Below are 24,933 nucleotides of genomic sequence, written 5' to 3' on the forward strand. Positions count from 1 at the left end.
AGAAGAAAGAAATGACATTCTTTCTCACCTGAACATGGTCAAGTATGCCTGTTGGCATTTCATGCTGATGCCAAAGAAATTTAACAGGTTAAAAAATAAATACATACATACATACAGAGACACACTGACCCAAGATTAATGACAAAGTCAGAAGCTAGTTATCCTCCTCACTCCCACTGTTTCCAACAGTATTGAAATGACATCTTTGCATTGCTTTGAAGACGAAATTACAAGAATTTGAAGAATACGCAAGATATGCTGCAACTGGTGCCTAATCCCAATTCTGAGCAGAAAATTTGCATAAATACAGAACAGAAATAGCAGCACCCACCCTCAAACAACAAATACATAGTTAGAAAGAAAGAATTGGAAACTATCTTGCAGGCTGTGAATCGAATATCAATTCTTTGGGCAACCTCCGTACCTTTTGCTGTAACCATTTGGATTATGTGTTTGCTTAATTAATAGAGAAAACACAGAACCAATGATATGTGTGGAAATAATGCACCAAATTTCTGTAAGAAACACACCTTCATCAGTGAAAGTGCAGCTTTATGTGGAGGTTCTACATACCATACCACACAATGACTGTTACAAATGAATAAGAGCTGAACATACAGATGAGGAACACTCTCTTGAAAATTGAAATATAAGCATAATTCCTGTATTATGACAGTCTTTGCGACATTCAGGAGTTTAACCAAATGATGAGTAAGCAAGAAAAAAAAAACTATCAAAAGCTGTAGGAAAAATGTCTACACGATCGTAACAGCAAACACACACATTTCCCTTTATCGAGGGTGTTTTAGAAGCCTGCTCTGATGGAATGCAGAAATATACTGTCATCTCCAACTATCAAACCTCCATCCTGCAAAGACGTGTCCCTTTAACCCTATTCTAACTGGGGGGGGGGGGGGTCAAATTGACCCCCCCCTCGACGTTTCGCGCCACGATTTCGCAACGCGCAAAGATTTTGCCGCGTCGTTTCACGACTTTTTTCATTGAAGTCTCCCGCATATTTTGAGACTAAATTTGCGACGTCCGGGTACACCGTTTTGAAGTTACGTAATGTTTTGCATATGCATGTCAACCAAAAAACAGCTCAAATTCATGATATCGTGTGCAAATCCAATGCAAATTGTGTTTTTGGTTCAGCTTTTAACCATTGAAATTAATTAATTCTAGTGTAGATAAGCCTGAAAAAGTGCCTGCAACAAATTTTGGCAAAAAACAATACAAAACAAAAGGTCGAAAAAACAATAAAATACATAAGAAATTAACAAAACAATAAAAAACAAAAGAAATTGATATCGATTGTGCTATTTTTTTACACGAAAATTGTTTGATGTGTCTTGAGGAATTCTGACACAAAAGTTTAGCAATCCTCCAGTCTTTTTAATGGAGTTATAGGTGAAAATATGATTTCATGCACAAATTTGCATAATTAATTTATTAAAAATAGAAAGGCAATATTTTTCTATTGTATGACCATGTAATCTTGTAGTTGACATCCATCTCTATCTTCAGGCAAAATTTCGCGGCGATCGCGCGATCGGCGGCCGAGATCTGAAGGGGGGGTCAAATTGACCCCCCCTCAGTAAAAACGTGGTCTCAAATAGCCCAGTTAGAATAGGGTTAAGCTACCTTCCCATATGGTTACCAGGAGATCCTCATCTTCTGGAAGGATTTCCTTGTCAAACTCAGAACAAATCCATCATACTTGCAGGAAGGATAAGGGCACTGGAAAGTTTGGTCAGAAAATGACTATCACTGAAGGATGTATAAACTTTTTTCTGACAGTTCAGGAAATTTTAGTCTCTCTTCCATCCATATCGCAACACAGGGAAGCCTCTGGCTCATTCTTCCATCCTAATGGAAACAAATGTCCTTGGAAAAAGTGAAACAACAACCAGAACATTTCGAAGGATGGTAAGTATAACTAGCATGTCTGATTCATTGACCAGTAAGCAACAAGACTTGAGATCAGATGTATGTCAACTTCACAGTAAAGCCCCATCAACGTTCACAGACATGTGCCAGCAAGCTAATATCAAACACTGCATGCTGAAAACACATAAAATCTCACCGTATTTCTATAGTAAAGCTGCTATTCCCTGCAAATTTCACAATGTATACTTCAAATGCATCAGTCACCAGGTCTCCATTATTCACACTAAAACATATCAGTAACATTAGTAAGGCACATACTGGCAAAATTGAGGGAAAAAATGAGACATATTTGTTTCCTACAAACAGATTTACACGACATTCATATTTACGTCCTCTTAAACATTCAAGTCTGGAGCAACAAGCCACACTACAGTTAAACATAAGAGTTTTCATGATTGACGGCACGGCTAAAAACTCAAATTGACGATGCATCAACTGATTTGGCAGCCTCACAGGCTCTGGGGGAAAAAAAATACATGAAAGGTCGCTGACAATCCTTTTTACACCTCCCTCCCATGAGAATTGTGACTGCCAAGATGCTACATGTAACGAGACAATCAAATTTTGGCATTTAGCAATGGACGTGGACCACGACCAAGCATGAGTTTGGAAATACAGGAATCTGACCTCTACAAATGACTTACAAAACCGCAAGTCATAGCAGAGGAGGAACCATGTCATCATCAGGACACCATATCACCATACACTGGACCACTTGTAAGCAGAAAAGTTCCCATATACGTAGTTCAACTGCAAGACACATTCACCACTTCCAAAACCTCCTTTGACTTGCACTATTTTAAACTGTCCTGATATTAATCCCCAAAATGTAATGCTACAGTAATTACACTGATAATGAGCAGTTCCTTGATACCTGAAACACATGTCATCGAGTGGATTTTTTTTCCCTTTCAACTTTCTACTCGTTATTACAGGCATGTGGCTGCTAGTTTGCATTTAGATGGCATTGGTCTGATTATAACAGAGATGGACATGTAATCAAATCATACACTGATCTGTATGAACTAGTGTTTGACTGGAAGTTCAGACAAGACGGAACATCTTCTATGCGCATCCAGCCAGATCTTTTGTTCATGGTGGCACACACTGGAAGACTGCATCCCTTACAACTGAAACATGTACTGCATTTCTTCCCCCTTTTTGTCCATTAAATTGTGAGCATGATATACTGTATAAGCTGTTATTTTTGCGAGGGTTTAATTTTCGCAAATTTCGCGATTCACTGTTTGACCATGAATTCAACAACACACGAAAATCTTGCCATGTGCTAGGAAAATAGTGCACGTACGATAGCCTAGGTGTCAATTCGTGAAAACAACATCTACCAAAAATCACTGCGACCTCTTCATTCGCTAAAATATCTGCACGGAAAAATAACAGCTTGTACAGTAACTCTGAAGCGTTCCAGGGAAACCTCCTTTTAAGGGAATTAAAACAGATGTGAACAGGGTCGGCTTTTGAGGTTTGACGGCATAGACCCCAATAACACAAGCACCAAACACCAGTTATGGGGGTAAACAGAGTGGTAAACGGATACAAGTCTACACTGGTCTGCTCAAGTAAGGTCTATTGTACATGCAATCTTACAACAGGAGGAAAGAAAAATTAAAAAATCACAAAATTGGATAAGGAATGATTGCGTGTAGTTGGTTTAGAGACATCCTATAAATTTCCAAAGAGGTCAAAGAGGTCGGCAACTCCTTCGCTGTCATCCAGGTTGAAGTAGTAATCCTGGTCGTTAGGTGCTGGAGACAATCGCAGAAAGTCTGCGTGAGGAGAAAAAAGTGCACATATTTGTAAATCATTCACACTACGACCTAACTATCTACTTGGGACAGACTGGACAAAATAGTTATACTGGTATTAAACAGAAGAAGAGAGACATAGTAGAGATCAATTAAAGTGACCTTCAAGACAGATTCTATATATGGCTTCCATTCCATCCCCAGCATACTGCATTGGTGGTGGACAAGACAGCAATTTGTAAAGTTACAAACAACTTATGAGCGACTGGTGATCAGTTCTGATGTGCTATACTTATCAGAATTTCCATAATTCAGCACAAGAACTGATCACCAGTCGCTCGTAAGTCGTTCATAACTTTACGAACAGCTTTATGAAACACCCCCCAGGTGCACGCCCCCTCTTTATTATTTTTTTTAAACAGAAGAAATTAAAAAAAAAAATGGGGGCGGCATGTGCGCCCCCCTTTAATTTTGTAAAGGTGCCTCCCCTTTACGGAATTCTTGGATCCGCCCCTGTACGAGAGGTGCACCAGAGTATCATCAGAGGGAATACATTTGTGGATTCTGTTTACATTGCAGTGGCCCAATGACAGAAATTGTCTAATACTGCTGACAAAGCTTTTTCATGATGTGCAAATGCACAAAAAAAAAAAACATCCAGCATAAAAAGTTTCAAGTATTATGCACTCACTATCAAAGAGATTTTTGAACAAATACATGTGTCATCATGCAAAGAAACTGGTTACTAAGTGGTTTATTCTAACATTGCTGCCTACAAGAGTGCATATTTATTAGAAAATTCAGTAACTTACATATTTTCTCCTTTTTTTTCACAGCATTAACATTTATTTCCAAGCCTTAAATTTTGGAAAACTTCACATTTACAGAACATCAGAGACTCTGGCAGCATGTAAAACAATGCATCTCAGGCGGTTGTTTTCTTTTCTTTTTTTAAAAATATAATTATCATTATATGGGAAACATTGTGAAGCAGTGCCTTTAATACAGTTTAAAGCAAGACACTCACGATCTGTGTCAAGGTCGTCAATGAATGTACCCTCCTTGCATGGATTAAACAGCATGTCTGGATGCAAGTCTTTTAGGCTCTCTGAGGAAGAAAATGAAGACAGAGGGAGAAAAAAAAAGTTAAATTAGTATGTACTGAGCTTTGAGAAGCCCCACTACAAGTTTCATAATCACAGCAAATGTACAACATTAAACAAAACAGATTATCATTACTTTCTTTTTCTATTCCTCATGACTTCCCACAGAAACAAACACAGACTCATTTGATTAGAGCATGGAATTTCAGCTATCAGATATGTTACACAGATTTGATACCCAGGGTTGCAGGCATCTTTTGTTGGTCAAGGTTAAAGTTCAAGATAAAACTACTTACTAACATGCAGACACATTCAAGGTACAAATTTCATTGAGGGGCTTTTTAACTATTTAACTGACATGAAATCACACTGTGTCTGCAGTACCTCTCGGAGCACAGGCACAGGGGAAAAAATGGCTACGAGATTTTCTATTTTCATTTTCCTTCTTGTCTCAAGAGGAAATAAAACACTGCCTGCAGATATTTGAGAACTCAACAGACACGTAAGACCCAGCAGTTTTGGATTGCGTGTGTGTGTGTATGTGTGTGTGTGTGTGTGTGTGTGTGTGTGTGTGTGTGTGTGTGTGTGTTTGGAGAGACAGACAGACAGACAGACAGAGCAAAAATAGACAGGAAACAGAGCTAGGCAGAAATTCACAGCTGCTGACATTTACAAAAACAAACCAAAAATGTCACGGGAATCTTTTTGGTGAAAACAGAGAATGTGAAGAGCATAGCAGCTGTAACAGAGAAAACCCTGCAAAATTTCCCATTCTGTTTTCTCATCAAGTGTCCTTTGGCTGAATTATCATTAAAATAATAAGACAAAAATATTTGGGATGATATAAAATTGTACAAATATTCTCATTTGTGATTTCATAAACAAGCAAAACTCTCCCAGCACTCAGAATTTGTGATATAGTTTTCACTTTTTAATGACATCATGTCACATAGAGGAAATGTGGAGACTATGCAAATCTATCTGCCACATTCATAATGTAAACACTCTTGAAAGAGAATGCAAGGTAAAGAGGCATTAAATATAGAAAGAAAACTAGTGAAATCTGCAACATGACATTAAATCCCTTTAAAGGGAAGCAGTCCTGAGATTTTCACTGTACTGATAATTAAGAAGAGTAAAAAATATAAACTTTCACCAATTTATACGCTTGAACATCAAAAATTGTCTCCGTACGCGATTTTTGAAAAATAATTCCTGCAAGCGATCGTGAAAGAGCCGGCAAAAAGATGCTACGTAGTGCATGCCCTACTCACCAAGTTGACAGCCGTGCCTCTAAAAACCAATTTAACTGTTCAAATGATTAGTTGCAATTTTATCATATAATGTGAAAGTTTGTGGTTTTATAATTTCAAACAAAATATTTCAAGCTTAGATATATATAATTTACGAAAAATTAATATTGTAAACATAAATTTATATGTATTTTTAAACCAAATATACCATGAACTTGACATCAAATAGGCACGATCGTTTTCTAGCTTCCGTCCGTGTTGCATACTTCTTAGCGTAGAAACCACTCTCGCGCGCAAATCCTTACCATACCAATGTATACATACACAGTACACTCGACTCCGTCCAGTCGATTTTGGCATTCAAACCGAAGATAACCTGTGCATGAGAGAGTCAAATTCTTCAAAGAAAATATTGTTTGTATCTCAATATTTCTGTAAGTAGTCAGATAATCGCCTTTCCTCGAAAAAAAAAAATATGACGTGAGCCGGGAAGGGTAAACACAGGGGGTCGTAGGGATATGATTTCGCTCCACTTTGCCGTGCATGTCCAGTCGGCGGCACTGGCAGCAGCTAGCTCAGTGGCACTGTACTGCAGTCCAACCCCGGCTGCAGGCCCACGGTAAATTAAACATAGCTAGCCACTTTCCTTACCTCTCTACGCTTTTTTCCCTGGGTTCTCTTCGAAGTCGATGCTCGAGGTGTTTCTGTTTTATAACTCATGTGAGCAAATGGTCAGGATTGCATCTGGTTTCAGGAGTTTTCTCGATTTATAACCGAGGGCCACAGCCTGCCGGTCCACGTAAAAACATCGCTTCACAAATTGTCCACTCCCAGGTAGGTCACAACACGATTTCGAGATTTTGTAGGCCCTAAGTTTCTTATGTTCGGCATCGTTGTACCGATATTTCCCAGCCATACAGCTCACCTTTCACGATACTTTTGTTGGTCTGGGACGGAAAAAAGGATTTTCCTGGGAAATTTTCTGCACGATTCGAGCAAAACTACTGATGTAAGATAGCCTGACCAGACGACGCTGAATGCGGTCGCCCCTGTAGTGTACTAGCAGGCCTGTGTAGAATCGTTTCTACCTACAAATATGTACACTCTGTACGTACTATAGAACATGCATGAGCGGCGACAGGTAGGGCTGCAGCTGCGCTTGAGACTGGAAAAGTGCGAAGGGCAAACCGCGTACGGGGTGCGTACGCGTATCTACCGTAGATCTATCATCTAGTTGTACCGTCCACACGTGCGAATATAATACACAATACATACACACACACAAACACACACACACACACACACACACACACACACACAACGTAGAAACAATGTCAAATACGAGTCGGAGTAGCCACCAACGTCTTCATGCATCCGGGTAAACTAGGGAGCGTACGGATAACGAGCAGAACACTGCTGGGAAGAGTTGTGCATCGACGACGTATGACTCTCCGCCAAGACTTGCTCATTAGCATATTCACCATGCAGAGTCACACTTTTTCAACCAAAATGTACGAGCTTATTTGGTGATTTTAAAGTTTGTTTTTGGTGAAAGTAGTTCATTGGAGGTACCAACAACAACATATTTTTTTAAATTTCGTGAGGACTGTGTCCCTTTAATGTGTCACTGCTAATACTGCAAATCGAATACCAACTCTCTTTTGTGATATGGGGGCTTGATTTTTCTCCCAACATGAAAAATAACATTATTCCTACAGAACTACTATTGGTAATTGTTTCAAAACATACATGTATCACCATCATACTACACACACACACACACAATCGGAGTAGAATCATAGGAAGGTGCTGCAAGGTATACATACATATTTGCCTGTGACAATTTTGTTATGTTTTGAGCAATGTTTCTGAATCAGACAATGTTGAGTAGCAGTTGTTCAACTATTGTTCAACTTAACATAAAAATACTATAGTTTCATGACTTCATCACAAAGGCAAAATTGTTGCTGACAGTTTGCTCTCTCAAATGTGAGGAAAGTTTTGCTCCGTTTTATTTTGCTACCACTTTTGGTACCCACACAAATACTATCAACTTAGTATAACCAAGTTAGCAGGGCTCAAAAGTGCCACTACCTGGACTGGCTCCGTTTAAGCTGTCATCGACCTCCTCCTTGATCTTGATTTCGACATCGGTGACCATGGGCTCCGATGCTGCACTAATGGACACCGGGATAGGATCGACCGCTGGCTGCTGGGTGACCAACCCTGCTGGCTGAGGCTGTGGCACCGCTGCAACAACGTTCCCTGCTGAAGAGACAGCGGAAATTGGCTTGAGATTGACAGCACAAGGTGGGAACTTCAAAGCTCTAGACTCACATGCTAACTAGTGATACAATGTATCTCACTCTTGCAGACCCTCTCCTTTCTTTCCTGCCCTTATGACTTAACCTTATTTTAACTGGGGGGGTCAAATTGACCCTCCCTCAACATTTCACGCCACGATTTTGCAACGCGCAAAGATTTTACCGCGTCGTTTCATGACTTTTTTTATTGAAGTCTCCCGCATATTTTGAGACCAAATTTGCGACGTCCAGGTACACCATTCTGAAGTTATGTTATATGCATGTCAACCCAAAAAACAGCTCAAATTCATGATATCATGTGCAAATCCAATGCAAATTGTGTTTTTTGGTTAAATTGATATAAATTAGATTATTTCAACTTTTAACCATTGAAATTAATCAATTCTAATGCAGATAAGCTTGAAAGTGCCTGCAACAAATTTTGGCAAAAAAACAATAGAAAACAAAAGGTCGAAAAAACACTAAAATACATAAGAAATTAACAAAACAATAAAAAACAAAAGAAACTGATTTTGATTGTGCTATTTTTTTACAACAAAGTTGTTTGATGGGTCTTGAGGAACTCTGACACAAAAATTTAGCAATCCTTCAGTCTTTTTAATGGAGTTATAGGTGAAAATATGATTTCATGCATAAATTTGCATAATTAATTTATTAAAGATAGAAAGCCAATATTTGTCTATTGTATGACCATGTAATCTTGTAGTTGACATCCGGCTCTATCTTCAGGCAAAATTTCGGTGGCCGAGATCTGAAGGGGGGGTCAAATTGACCCCCCCCCCCCCCCCAGTAAAAACTTGGTCTCAAATAGCCCAGTTAAAATAGGGTTAAACGTTTGCACCACCTGCAGTCTCAAGTTCTGACGTTTCTTTTGTGCCATATACATGTTCTTTAACCTGCCGTAAACATGATACTGTCAAGGGTAGCAAATCATATTTTGGGGGCAAAATGGCTTAATTTTAAGTTTTGTGGCACTCTTTGAATTGTCAGCATAAATGTGCACTTACTCCTTATTAATATCAAGCTAAAGAAATACTTCTAATCTTTGCAATAATAACTTCAAAAATAATATCTTTCAAATTCCAAATTTAGAAAATGGCCACAAGGTTCTTGAACAAAAGAATGCATTTCTGTCATTAAAGGACAAGTTCACCTTCATAAACATAAGAATTGAGAGAATGTAGCAATATTAGTAGAACACATCATTTAAAGTTTGAGGAAAATCAGACAATCCGTTCAAAAGTTATGAATTTTTGAAGTTTTTGTCCAGTACCCGCTGGATGAGAAGACTACTGCAGTGTATGAATAACTTAGATGTCACATGCGTACAACAATATAAGAAAAATATAAAGAGAATTTCACAAAATTCCATCTTTTGAAAAAAGTACACATTCCCCTGACTCATTACCGACAAATGTTATGGGTAATATTATTCCCCCTGCCTTTAGAAAGAGGCAAGTCAAGTGCTCTTTTATTATGCGAAAAAAGTGAAAATATGTTGAATTTCTTTTACATTTTCTTTATAATGTTGTACGCATATGACTCACAAGCTGTAGTATTCTCCTCATCCAGCGGTTCCAACACAAAAATTAAAAAAATTCATAACTTTTGCATCGATTGTCCAATTTTCCTCAAACTTTCACTGATGTGTTCTACTAATATTGTTGCTTTTTCTCAATCCTTATGTTTATGAAGGTGAGCTTGTCCTTTAAGATTTCAAATTCCCTTTCCCTTTTCCTATTATGCTTCTGAATTGCCAAAAGATGTGATACATAAACTCAGTAGCCCTTGTCTTACAATGTTTGTCTGTTTATCTCTTATGACAATACCTGCATTATATTTTGTGTCGCCTCATACTCTCAATAATGACATCACTTTAACATGTCTAATTGATTTAATCAAACAAATAAATACGCTTACTGATATTACATCAACAAAGAATTTCAAATAGGCACCATCACTTTTTGCAGCCCTGAACTAAATCCTTGCATGTTGTATCATAGTGCATGGCAAAGGCCATGAGTATTAGAATCAGAAATGATCTTGTTTGCATCTCTTGGATTGGAAAATGATTTTCTGAACACCACAGGCTTTGGCAAGAAACACACGGAAAAGGAAGAGATTGAAGCAGAAGAGAAGGATGGGGGAGGCTTTCATATTATTACCTGATGACTCTGAAGCAACTAGTCTACTTCCTCTCGTTGCCCTCTGGGCAGGAGGGGGTGGCTGGAGGGCGTGGGGTGGTACCGGCACTACCACAGGGCTATTGCTGGACTCGTCTTTGTTGACTAGGAGGACATAGATGGGACCGTTGAAGCTTTTCAGGTGCACCATGTACCTCTTCTGATTGTCTAGACCCTGCAAAGACAACGGACTCTATGGTGAAATTCCTGGCTGTACTTCAACAGATTTGTATTTTAAACTCAAAATTTGCTGCCTTCCTGACAGGAGGAGTCCTTTACATCCATATCATCAGCTTCTGCAGTGCCTCACAAGGATTCTTTGTTGACATCTTGCATTCAATGGATACTTTCTCCTTTTTATTTATTTATTTTTTTAAGAAAATGTGTTCTATTGGATATATGTAAACAAAAACTTGTACTAAATATCTGGCTACTGGTGCCCCTGGAATGTATTTCTTTTTTCCCATCCAGCGTTGGTTGAAAATGGGACTAATACAAGTAAATACAGGGAAATTAATCTGGCTCATAACAATTACATGAAACTCATTCAACATATTCATTTATAAAAGGACAGAGTCTGTAAAGATATTGTCAAGAATGAAAATGAGCAGAGAAAATTCCATTTTTGTTCACTTTCATTCATATTATATATTTCTGGTCAGTTTCCCTATGTTTGAATTTATAACACACTGTATGCTTCACATCTTATTGATTAAACAATACACAAAGAAATAAAAACTTATACATTTTATCTGGTTGTAATGAAATAAATATTCATGGACTGAAAAACTGACAAATTAACCACAAAGAAAAAAAATGACGCTACACGTTGCATCACTAGGGTAGCAGCGACGGGTATTGAGGTATTTTTCAGAGAGGTGCTTATCTTAGTAATGCATTTAATACAATTATAGTTCCTCTATGTGAAACTATTATTACCAGTTTCATTCCACACATTCACCGTGGTTGCACAACACCTTATTGCTACGCCATTCCTTACCCTCTCTGGAACAGGTACTTGAAGCTGTGTTCCTGAAGGTGCTTGTACTGCTAGTAATGTATCTCCCTTGAAACATCGGCACAAATCATCGTGTGTTACATAAGCTAATGTTCACTGCAGTTAAAGATCATCACAGTTGTGCAAGAAAAGTGAGAATTTTACACAGATATATTCGAAGTCTGCATAAATCATCACCACAGAATGTCTCGGATGCTCTTAACTAACCACTCCACTGAGCAAATCATAGCCAACGACAAAGGGCCAATTGATCATGTTGGATAAAGGTTGACAATTGTCGGATTAAAACTAGGTGGCAATGTGATGTAAACAAGGAAAATTGAAAGTACTTTTTGTTCACAATGGCTATTTCAAAGAAATGTGAGTGCACGAGTCCAGTTTTTTTTGTTTGTTTTTTTTTTTTGGTTTTTGTGGGGTTTTTTTAATGACAGTGTGATATTGATCATATCCCATGACTTTTAACAAAATAATTGGCCAGAATTTATAATAAGTAATTTAAATCAATACATGTGATTTGAATTTAATCCATGGACTTAATTCAACTAGCATGAAACAGGCATACTTGTCACATGTGCATGTCAGCACACTTTTATTACTGGATGTCTATTGGCATACACAATCTGTCTATTGGCATACACAATCTGTCTCCTACATTTATTCAGACCAAATTTGCATAATCCATGGACTAAATCTAATGAATTCTGTCCATTACCAGTACAACCACTGGTATGTCAAATTTTCTTACAGATGGTGCTATGATATGACTTTGTTGGCAGTGACATGCTGGGAATGCAAGTTGTTGACATCAGCAATGAGCCAGAGTCATAGTGTATGGATCACATGCTTTATACTTCAGGGGTGTGGCATATTCCAGTTTATGTATCAATTGCCAAGAGATCTGAAGAGCACTGTAATGTTCTTGTTGACATCGGTTGTCTATCAATTGAGAGGAATGAACGATTTTTTGTCTTGAAATCTTTCATTGCTTCCCTTGTAAACTAGCAATTGTCTGATTGCAAAACAATCAGCTTGTTACATTGCAACAATGAAAGAAGAATCCATCCGTTGTAAAAATTAGAATCGCAATGCACAAAACACATGGAATATTTCCTGCATTTATTCCTATCTAAAATGAGACTGAAACAACAACAACAATACTCAAACTCTGACAGCATCTGCTTTCTTCCCCTTTTTCAACTGCTTCTGGAGAGCAATCACATCTGGACCTTGCAAAACTGGCCAAAAGGATATCTGTGATTTTCGACATCGTCGGTCACGTTGCGAATACTCTGCTGGACCCTAGACCTCTGTTGGTCCAGCTCCTTCTCCTCCTCATCCAGCTGGTCAAGCTCATGCTTTAATTCATCTACTCGGTCTGATGCCTCCTTGGTGTTACTGCCCGGTCCACCACCCCTGCAAGTAAAAGAGAGCAGAGACAGGGTTTTAGGGATGTGTCCCACTGCTGCAACACAGCAGGTTGGTCTACTAGTGTGTTAAAATCAAACAGATTTTTCTCAAGTATACAGTGCATGTCAGAAAAAAAAAGGTAATCCAACTTTAAAGGACTACCATTTTATAATTGTCAACTATGGAGAGCACAATGTTGGCTGTGAGGAAAGGCGAACTCTTCCTCTTTCCATTGATACCTAATTGTGTTGACAAATGCCAAGCATGACTGAGCACATCGACTTTAAAGACAACAATGACAAGATGCACTTTTTCCAAGTTTGAGCATTATCATTAAGGAACATTGAATGTTTCCTGAAATGGATGAGATCTGTCAGTGGAAGTGGTCAAATAAAAAGGTCAGCCTGCACAACTGCAAGTTTGTGTTTGGGTTTTTCTCTTACTTTTTATAGTCCATAACCTTCAACATGGCCACCTGTCGCAATACCTGGTCCCACCAACAAAGGCCATCCCACATCATCCATTTTTCTCTGTTCATATTCAACACAAAGCTTGCAGTGACCTGCCATGTCTTGAATACGAACAGGGAAGAAATAATTGGGTGGGTTGGCCTTTGTGGGAGTGACCAGGTCACCCCACAGGTGGCCATGTTGGAGGTTCTACCCTAAACACAAACCTGCAGTCATGCAGTCACGTATATCCTCAGTTCTCCAAGGTACATGGAATATACAAGCATGACTTCTGAAAAAGTTACATACTTACTTCCATTGAATACTATTTTTAGATTTCTTCTCTATCAGTCCAATGCCTTCAAGAACATTTGTGATGTCATATATCCTTCGTTTCTGTCTCACTGCTAATTGGTCTGCGGCCTGCAAAAAAACAAACAACATAACTAGATGAATAAAAAAATTAATGAATAAAATTGCTTGTATAAGAGTAACATTTTTCATTTCCTAATCTCTTACGAGGTTCTATATCCTGGGCCCTGTTGCATAAAAAGATGAAATCAAACGTAAGTCAGAAAATCAAACATTTGCAATTCACCAGGCATCAGCCAATCACGATTGAGTATTTCAGAGACTTATGTTTAATTTTCTGACTTATGTTTGATCTTACCTTTTATGCAAAAGGGCCCTGGGTTACCAAACAAGAGACCCGCAGGTCTAGCGCTCACCTGAGTATTGCAAGTTCACCTTTCACACAGTCACTAATCTAAGTTACACACAGCTCTACCAAAATTTGACCTGGCATTCTCAAATAGAAGATGAAAATGCACAATTAGGGCCTAAATTCGGACCCCCCCCCCCCTACTCATAGTACAGTTGAACCTCTCTTATCCGGCCTCCCTTTATCCGGATCTCTCTATCATACGGACGCAATCTCGCCGTGATTTTTTTTTTTTTTTTTTTTTTTAACAATTACGGGAGGAAAGGGGGATTCCCAACTCCTTGAGAACTCCTACACAAACACACATGAATTACATATTACTACCAACATCATTACCATACATTACATCAAATTTCCTTCCAAATTGCTTACCTTCAGACATTTTAACATCCCCAAACATCCCCAAATGTAACAATGAAAGGGTTGCAGTATACACATTACTACATGTAGTCCTACAATGGGCTACATCAGTACAAGTGTATGTTAATGTACATGTATAAAGCATTGAGTCTCCCGTATCCGGCCAAATCCCGTATCCGGCCAAATCCCCTATCCGGATGAGCCCCGGTCCCGACTTGTCCGGATACGAGAGGTTCAACTGTATCAATTTTAGCTCTATCACTTCTGGTTCTAGAGAAGAGCACTTTTTTTAAATTCCTTAATTGGGCGGGGGGGGGGGGGGGGGGGGGGGGGGGGGATGGGATTGGGGCCCCCCTGGAGCCTCCCTGGTGCCCATTTAAACAAATTGAGATTGTAACCCCCTAGGGATGCTACCTGCCAAGTTTGGTGAACATCCATCATGAGGTTTTCAACAACATGAAAATGTACAATTTAGGCCCCAATTTGGACCTCCCCACCCTCCCCCAGCCTGCAAGGGGGCACCCCTGGATCTGCTATGAACAAACTTGAAACTACAGTCATTAATGTACTAACTCATAGTATTAACTTAGCTCTATCCCTTCTGATTCCATAGATTTTTAAAGATTCCTCAATTTTGGGAGGTTTGGGTCCCTTGGGGCCCTCCAGGTGGGACACAATGCCCATTTGAACAAATTGAGATCCTAACCCCCTGATGCTACCTGCCAAGTTCGATGAAAATCCATCACGAGGTTTTCAAGAAGAAGATAAAAATGTACAATATAGGCCCCATTTGGACCCCCCCCCCTTTCACAATAGGTGCATTTACACATACAAAATAGTGGGACAACGATCGTGATCCAAATCTCCCAATTTTTTGCAAGTGCTCACATTGATAGAAATATCCCGCTAACTGGCGTACACAGTACGCTTCACTGCATGCAGTTCTCTTTGCCCTTTGTTCTTGCATGTCACAGTGGCATGGTGCACATGCTGTTGTGATGTGTGTTTTGAATGATGGGATATAAAATCTCAAGATTATTCGATCCAGCATTCACATGGTCACTGCAAGGCAAAATACAAGATAATTCAGAAATAATGCACGATTTCTTGGGATTGCATTGCGATGATGATTGGACGATTGGTGGGATTTTTTTATGTCCACACGGGAAAAAAGTCTGGAGATTTTGATCGCAATGCAAATCACAAGATTTGTATCCCTCTATTTCGCGTACGTGTGAATCTCACAAATGACATTACAGTGGTATCCATAAATCTATTTACTGCTCAAAATGCTGTATACTGTAAATTGTTAAATACTGTATTCAATGTCAACAGACTCTGACATGGAACATTCTTCAAGATGTAATGTTGGAATGAGGGCAATTTTTCAGTTGCCAAATGTTAATGCAAAATTTTGAGTGGTTCTAAAACAAGGTGTAATGACGGCGGACTGGAATGCTTTTATCTCATAGGCAAAATACAGTGAATTGGGCCGTTTGCTTTTGTAGCAGTATACCAGATTTATCTCTCAGAGTGAGCCACAGAATCTCACGCTAAGCACAACTCAAGGGCACTTGCTTGTTAGGACATACATGCCTGCTTGCCTGGCTAGACAGATATCTGTTAAGTGCCTTGGTATATATGGTGTCCAGCACTTTTCTACATGACAGTCAGTGGAGTGTGTTATGACAAGAGAGATCACATGTCAAACAAACACTCCCCAAAGCCTTGCAACACAGACCTCCAGTACAAAGTTCTAAATATTTTCTGTTTTTTTTTTTTCTTTTTCCTCCAACTGATTAAATGACATTCCCATGTATTCTTACAATCCAGTAAGAATTGCAATGTGCATACCACAATGCAGGATTTCATGATCAAGAGGTTTCATGCAAATGGCTGTATGAAATGACAAGAGTTATAAATGTCATAGTCTTTACCGGTAATTTCCTTCATATTTCACTGTTAAAAAATGGCTTAACTTGAGCTGACTTGTTCTTAAAAGAGAATTTTTGAGTTTTCAAATGGGTGTGTAATGATTAACCAACAAGACAAAATATAATCCTCTCTTCTCTCTTTCTTCTTATCTTAATATCATTTGAAGCGTGTCATGTTGTTCAAGACGATTGTACAGTATGTCCCCAAAAAAATTACAAGAGGACCCCCCGCAATGATATCTTTAAAAATAGTGAATCGATCTAAATACAAATTCAGGGTATGAAACTATAACTCATTGCCCACATCTTACAGAAAACCCCATTCGACTTGCTTCAGTGGTCAAAGAGAAATGAGCAATTTTGTAGAGGATGTTGGGAATCTCTTTTGTCCAAGTTCTGTCTTTTATTCACGCACTAGAGCATTGAATTGCTAAAATTGGAAAAATTAGACTCATGACATGCTTTACAACAATCTACATTTCTCTGTGACCGCTTAACCAAATTGAATGAGGTTTTCTGCAAAATAGAGCTAAGATGTTATATTTTAAGGCCCCGAAGTAGCACTTAGACAGGTCGATCATTTTGGATGTTATCAATTCGAAAATTTGATTGTAATTTTTGAGGGACATACTGCAGTATGTCCCACAAAAATTACAATAAGATTTTTGCATTGATAACATCCAATATGATTTTTTTTTTCAATGCTACTTCAGGGTCTTAAAATATAACATCATAGCTCTATTTTGCAGAAATCCCCATTCGATTTAGTTAAGCGGTCACAGAGAAATGGGGATTGTAGTAAAGCATGTCATGAGTCTGATTCTTCCAAGTTTAGTACGTCGATGATTTTGTGTGTGAACAATAGACAGAACTTGGACAAAAGAGATTCCCGACATCCTCTGCAAAATTCTTCATTTCTCTTTGACCACGGAAGCAAAACGAATGGGGTTTTCTGTAAGATGTGGACAAGTTATAGTTTCATACCCTGAATTTGTATTTAGATTGATGCAATATTTTTAAAGATATCATTGCGTAGGGCCCCGTTGTAATTTTTTTTGGGACTTACGGTATTTTGTGTGCTTATACACCATGTTGCAGATATTCAAAATATATGTTTTAATATTGAAGGACAGACTGTGCACCAGAGGTTTTCAAAAGTCATCTTTACTCGGAATCGACGTTCAAGAAGTTGGTCTATTCTTCAAAAAACTAGCTGATAATAACTTGTGTGTGTGTGTATGTGTGTGTGTGTGCGTGTGTAAACAATGAACCTTGCTGGAAAACTGCAATACAATTTAGTATGACATGCTATTTTACTAGTGGCTACCAGTGCCATTGCATTAAATGCATATTGCAGCTTATATAATTTGCATACCGTGGGGTAATTGTGAAAAAAAAGGGGGATGGCAAAAGATAAACATTTTTAAATATCATTGTTAAAGCTCAAAGAAAAGACCAAAATAACCACCTCAGCTATATTCTGTGCTAGTTTTTGCAGTATCTAGTCCCTATCCATCACAAAGACATTCCCAGTTCTATCATTCTGAGGAAAGGCCTTCATTTCCTACCCGTACAATATATAGTACCAGCTTATGAAAAGAATCTAATATTCACAGTTGAAAAGGGACACACAAACTGTAACTTCTTCTTCTCAGTGAACTATAACAAATCATAAGATATTTCTAAATTTAATAACAGACCTAAATAATGGATAACAGGAATACAATTTTTGAATTGCTCTGGGTAAATCACATATACAACAGCTTGAAATGACAATTTATGCACTATAAACAAAGATATTGCACTGCACACAATTATTTTTTTAGTGTCAGAATAATCTAAACTTATGCTCAAGTCCATTTCAACAAACTTTGCTCATCACTGTGATATCTCATTCCCATATAAATGCACGCTCTTATCAATATGCCAGCTCAGAGGACTAGAGATTTTTCTATTATTTTCTCATCACAAAAAAACAAACAAACAAAAGAAACTGTACAAGCTGGAACTGTTGCATGCTGACATTTTCATGAATGGCTACTTGTTGAGATACTTCTGTAAGTCACTAATTTTGCACTTGCAAAGGTCTACTAATTGTTATTTCACCTGTCACAAAATAAATAAGAATGAGTTACAAGTGACAATACTCCAAACCATAGTACTATCTTTACTTGATGATTACCTGTACCTAAACAAATAGGGTGTTCTGCATTCATGGTGCTGTGTACAAAGTACTGGCATCTTATTATGCCCCATGGGCCCAAATATTAACACTGAGTAAATAATGGCCCTTGCAGCCCGCTAGACTTACAGGAGTTACTTTAAAAACCAGAAACATTCGCGGCATGAAATTTTTTTGAATTGGAGCTGAAGGCATTTTTCGCAGAATGAATCTTTCGCAAATTGCCACTGGTATTCAGTGCATTGGGTAAACAAACACTTTTGTGAATCTTGGCTCCACACAAAATTTGCCAAAGTTTCATGTTATTGTACACCATCTATCAATGAAAATCTCTGGTTTAACAGTAGACTTACTAGCTACATTGTGCGTGTGATCCAGCACTGGCATGGCTTGATTTTTTTTTCTGTGTTTTTGAAATTCTTGCTTATCTTTATATTTGTTCTTTGTTTTTGTGGTTTAAAGGTGATTCCATGCTATGTACAGAATTACGCCTGTGCTTGCGCAAGCTTGCTCTAAAAATCCCACAGCTTGCATGGCTTGCACACTGTCTGCACTGGATGCAGTGGGACGCTTGCACAAAAGGCGCCCCAAGGCTAGTGGATGGCAGAATTCATGGAGAAAGTGAACCTCTGTAATACTGGAACCTACAAAGTGATAAGTTTGCTGACAAATTTGAGTAGATCTACCCAGCTACTCTATCAGTGTGGAACAGTAGTTTGAAATATATGCACAAGATCAGGTTAGTTCTGATTTTATTCTCCTCCATACAAATATTTGTAAAATGATGTCAGACTTCACTTTCAAGGGCTGATTTGTGCATGGAGAGGCGAGAGCCACAGAAAAGAAGCACCAAAAATGTTGAGTTGGATCATCAGGCCAACAGGTGCGGCAGCCCTGCATTGAGCGAACCCACTGGCACCTGGTTTAGGTGGGTTGCTGCACATTGGTCGATTGAAACTTGATTTTTGTCAAAAAGCACACAGATTTTTTTCTTCTTTTTGTCATGGAGTGTGGACATGTGTGCAGGGAATAATTTTCCTGGTATTGCATCGCAATTTGCTATGCATTTTTACACCACTGCTATACAAACTAACTTTTGTGTAGCAGTTTTCTTCCATAGAAGTGTACAGGATAAAAATATAAATGAAATGTTCATAAGCTGAAACTGCTAATCAAATATGAGTTGGAAAATTATTCCCTGTGTGTGTGTAACAACAAAAAAAAAAAAATCACTGTGGGAACTTGCGACAATTTATATGTCAGATGTGAGTTGGATGATAAGTGAACAGGAAGCCTCCCTCCTGATGAGTATCTCACCCCAAGGGCCTCATAAGCACCCAAGCCACGCTCATGAGGAGGAGGGATTCTTATATGAGCCGGAGCCCCCCTCATGAGCAGGTTTCCTGGACTGACATTTGGTTCTGGAAATCCCTGCCAATCTGAAACTGACTCTGTGACTGGATTTAACTTAGTAAACCGCATGATGTGAACAGTTGCTGCCTCAACAATGATTTCTGTCACAATGATAACAATAATTCACAATATTAATAACAGAGTAAAATACCCCGTTTGCAGCAGTTTGAGGGTTTTTCCACACTGTAAACAAATTGGGCAAATTATTTTCAACCATTTCATATGATATAGACTAGATTATTGATACGCACTATTGTCATCACAAAAATATGACCAATGACAAATGAAGTGGTCAAGATTGACCCAGGTCTGCCAACATTCCCACATCCAAATCAGGGAGATTCCACACAGCAATCAGGGAGATATCTGTGTGTTACATGCATTTAAACGGGCGAAAATAATTCCCAAATCAGGGAGATTTTAATATTCTCTTATTCAGACATGAACACATTCTGACATTTTCAAGGAGAGTCCTGCAGAATCAGGGAGACTTAGCAGCTCTGCAAACCCGGCACCTCGTTTGCCGAAATACGGCAGTAGTAGGTAGGCTTGCGGCATGATGTACAATTCCTATGCAAAATGCGTGTGCTCCACAATCTTCTGCTGAATGCCTTCACATGGCTCGGGAACATTGCATAAGCGCCAAGTCCCATTGTGAAAGCACGTGAAAATAGCTGGTGCACATGCACCGAATGCAAACAGGGCAGGGATCGCAATTCTGCCCGTGTTGTTGATGTCTTTCTTGTATTTTTTTTCTCATTTTTTTAATGGTAACATCCACTTACAGAAAGAATGGGGGCCCACGTTAGTTTTCTAAATCCACGAACATCACTACCTCATCAGGAAAACAAAACAAAAATCACTTTTGTCAAGAGATTGTGCTCATTTTATCAGTTGATTTTTGTAGATTGGTAGTGTGCTAGAAAATGTGTGGTTACATGTATAAAGTGTGTCGCTGTGTTTAGTGGTATTTACAGTGTATATACAGATATGGTATAGACCTTATGCATTGACGTCATCACTCGCTTGACAACCAATCGCGACGCCATCTTAGGAGGCAAGCGAAGTCCTTGACAACGCACGCGTGCAGCTAGCTATATGCTTTTCTTACATGCATTACCAGCGATTGCGATTGCCTCACTCGCCGCCAGTCCCCAGGCCAGTTGTTCGTCTCTACAACTGTTCGGTATTCTACATTTTAGACCCGACCTCTTTTTCGCCCCAATATACATGCACCTGCTGAAGCATCTATCTGCTCAATCAAAGAGGAAAAAAAAAAAAAACAGGGACAGAATGGCTACTATGTCAAAACTGTCAAAATATGTAGTGGAGTTGACCTATACAAACCGAAGGCAATGATGCTGGCTCCTGTAGGATGCGCTGCCAGCGGTCGCGCACAGATCAAACGTTACGATAAACCAAATTTCAGACAGTTTTTTTACATTCAAACAAGTTTGACATGACATGACACATTATGCAGCAATATTTGGGTTAACTTTCTCACATTGTGCAATCGAAATACTCACAGTAACTAGAGTATTCCTTGTTTATATGATATCGCAGAAATTTGTATCCATATCGCAACATCGCCGTTCGCTAGCTGTAAGTCGCCATTTTGAATCTGTTAGCCAATCACATGCGAGGTGCGTGTATTAATAAAAAACACAAAGAAATCTACCTCGCATGTGATTGGCTAACAGATTCATATGTTGAAGAGCTGTTACGACTGCTGGTAGTTGCATCTTTTTTCATGAAAATTCTACCAAAATGTTGATTGATATATATCATTAATCTGGTGAGTGCAATGCATACCTGAAATGTTGATTTTGCTATACAAGTTTAAATTTGCCGATCTAGGGCTGTGAATTAGATGCAATCGAGAAGGGTGAGGTACCTCACCCAATTCTCCATAGAGACAGTGGTTAAGAGCTTCCTCAACAGCGTTGTATACGTTAGTAGCAGCTTCCATCTGTCTACGGAAGAGAGCGATAACGTCAAAAAAAAAAAAATAAAAGACTCCTCCGGACAGACGGATCTTTCTGTCTTGTTGCATGCCAGCTACAAGCAGATCTTGAAACTCAAGACAGTAAAAGAAACGTCAATGCTGTGTGTAAATGCACGTAGGGCCTACCTCGCGTATAAAATCAAGCTCTAGCAACGCTTTGCTTGCCCTCTGAGGGAGGGCGCCCTTCAGTTGCTAAGACCGTGTGACGTCATATGCATAAGGTCTATTGCTGGACAGCATGGTAATTCCAGACACGTACATTTTTGCGCACTAATGACATTCAATATGCGCGAGACTTTGTAGATTAAGACTTTGTAGATTAGCCTCATAGAACGCTGTATGGGCCGAAATCGCAAAAAACGTGAAGAAATTCACATTTTACCCCAAATTTAGAAGTTGTCAATTTTTCTCAAGGTTTTATCGCGTGAGCTGTTCAATATGTTCAAGTTAGACATTTTACCATAAAATACGAAATTTGAGCCTCATTTGCCGATTTTTCTTTGTCGTCCACTTGGTAAGAATGTGTACCCGTACAGTGAATCGTGGGTATGAATTGTTTTCTGGCACAGGGAGGGATAAGGTGCGACAGACATCGATTATTCCATTACAAAAATCATGTCTGAAATTATAATGCGATTATACACCGCGCAAAAAGACAACTTTTTGGAGAGGGGTATATTTGAAGTTTATCTTCCAAAAATCGGAGTGAATAATTTTCATAATTTTGCCGAATTTGTAATTTTCAGGACTTTGAGAATAACTGGTGCTATTTTTGACCGAAATTTCATCTTCTGAGTACGGAATTCTGAGCCACAAAAAAAAAAAAAGCGTGCGCTGATACGATCAACTCTCCTATATTTAATACCAATGTTGAACCTGCCGTGAACGAGCGCTCAGCCGCAAACTGCCACAGTTTCTCTCCAGCCGCTAGCACATTTATTATCACATGAACATGAAACAGACACCTCTTAGTCTAAGCGCTGGGGGAAGAAAAAAAAAAAGAAGAAGAAAGAAAGAAGATACAATTTCAGAGATCGTTGTGAGTGGACCCTGAAGAACTGTATTGTATAGACACATCTAGACACTATATCATTATAATTTAGCCATACCACTGTTCAATAAACAAAGAGGTTTAAATAACATTTGTCTAACATTACTATTTTATTGAGTCTAGCTTATTAATCATATTAGAAAGTCTAACGCGTTAGGCCCTGGTTCTGCCCTGCTGATCTGATAGTGATAGAGTGGATTATACATATTAACTGTTACAGGGCAGAGTTCAAGATCTAACATTGTTAGATTCTATTCTATTTCTACCGTAATTCTGTGCCATAACTAGTGATAGATAAGTCATAGACTAACTCTTATCAATGGGGCATAACTTGATATTTCTGGCAGTTAAAATCCAAACAGGACTTCACATCATATGCGGGGATGTAGAATCAGTTGCACAAAGAGGTACTAGTATACCCTCTAGAGACGTGAACATTGTCATTGATTGGACCAACTCTCAACATTCCGATACACACACGGCCTTGGACGGCGGAGGAGTGTAAATCGAGACTACCTGTTGTGTTGCTGTCTATTTAAAATCCGTGATCAATGTACGAACACAGCGATGAATGGTTGATTCAATGGCGAGGCGCACGCAGAGTGCATGCACAATGTCCTGCACAAACGCAGAACTCACGAGCACACCGCGAACGATGTAGGGCATTTGCCCCACTACTATGCGCGATACCACAGGAAAACCGAGCTAAATCGTAGCAAAGGACACCTCTGTTTACGCTAAAAATTGCTCACTTACTTGTTTAAGATCTAATACCCCATCTGGTGCTTCTTGAAGGAGCCCAACAAATTTTGTGGTGAGCAAGCCCAAGCTCTTTTCGTGTCTGCTCAGCGGCGTGTCTACAAGAGCAGCCATGCTTTCTCTCTACGGCCGAACCGTTATTCGCCCGTTCGTCAGTGTGCCGTTCGTTCGAAGTGTGTTTGATTGTGCATTGGGCATTGCACACACAGTATCGACCCGACGCATGCGATGCCTGCGGAGCGTGGGACAGTAGATGGCAGCAGAGCAAATTAATTGCGCTTGGCTAGCGTCATGTGTCGTCAGGGTGACGGGGTGACGAGGTGACGAGTACACGAATCTCGGCTTTCAACATTTCGGGTTTCTCTCACTTTTTACCAAACTGTGCACGAGCTGAAGCAATCGACTTGATACATACCTGCTTTACGAGTCATGCGAACCTTGAACCTTGAACTTGAAGTATTAATCCCTTTCAGCAGCTCCTTGGAACTATCCCGGGATGGTGTCCTCTCTCAATGTCACGACGCTGAAAGGCTAAAATCTGAAATCCACCACCCCACCTTACCATCACACACACAAAGACGTCATGTCTTTTCAGTCAATTGTCTATTGCTTATGTTACATATTATAGTCATGTTTTCTGGTTTAAATCAGTCACTGCAGAAAAAATACTGTTTACTGGTAATGTGGTACTTTAAGGCATGAATTTTTAGCGCATTTGTGATCTTGTTTGGAATGAAATTCAACTGCATGTTCAACTTGGCTTTAACGAATGAAGTAATATTAGGAATACAGAATGGTGAAGGTTTCATCAGATTTCTTAGTGTAAGAAAGGTTTTCAAAAATCAGTGATATTGTACTCCCAACCATATATTATCTCCTCATCAGGTTCCCCTTGAAATTCCAAGTCCCACAAGATTTTAGTTTTTGACATGAAATCAGTGAGAATAAGATGTAGCCTTGATTCTTATCAATTCTAATTTTGTAATAACCAAGCAATTATAGCTTTGAGGGGAAAGAGGTTGTATAAGGAAAATCATCCTCCAAAAATATTTTGA

General features: G+C 39.0%; 1 protein-coding gene across 1 annotated transcript; it reads right to left on the bottom strand.

The window, feature by feature from the left end:
* Window positions 1–1,638: 1,638 nt before the first annotated feature.
* Window positions 1,639–24,019, bottom strand: LOC139711834 (transcription factor E2F5-like). Its single transcript, XM_071623684.1, has 9 exons — window positions 23,876–24,019; window positions 13,767–13,876; window positions 12,847–13,010; window positions 11,580–11,686; window positions 10,570–10,754; window position 10,254; window positions 8,167–8,362; window positions 4,744–4,824; window positions 1,639–3,737 (listed from the first exon to the last, which is right to left on the bottom strand). The coding sequence occupies exons 1-9, from the start codon at window positions 23,990–23,992 to the stop codon at window positions 3,634–3,636; spliced, it is 1,065 nt and encodes a 354-aa protein (XP_071479785.1). The 5' UTR covers window positions 23,993–24,019; the 3' UTR covers window positions 1,639–3,633.
* Window positions 24,020–24,933: the final 914 nt, after the last annotated feature.

This window comes from Diadema antillarum, unplaced genomic scaffold (genome assembly GCF_040938485.1).
Source record: "Diadema antillarum isolate AM-2024a unplaced genomic scaffold, OU_Dant_1.0 seq00001710_RagTag, whole genome shotgun sequence".
Taxonomy (NCBI): Eukaryota; Metazoa; Echinodermata; class Echinoidea; order Diadematoida; family Diadematidae; genus Diadema; species Diadema antillarum.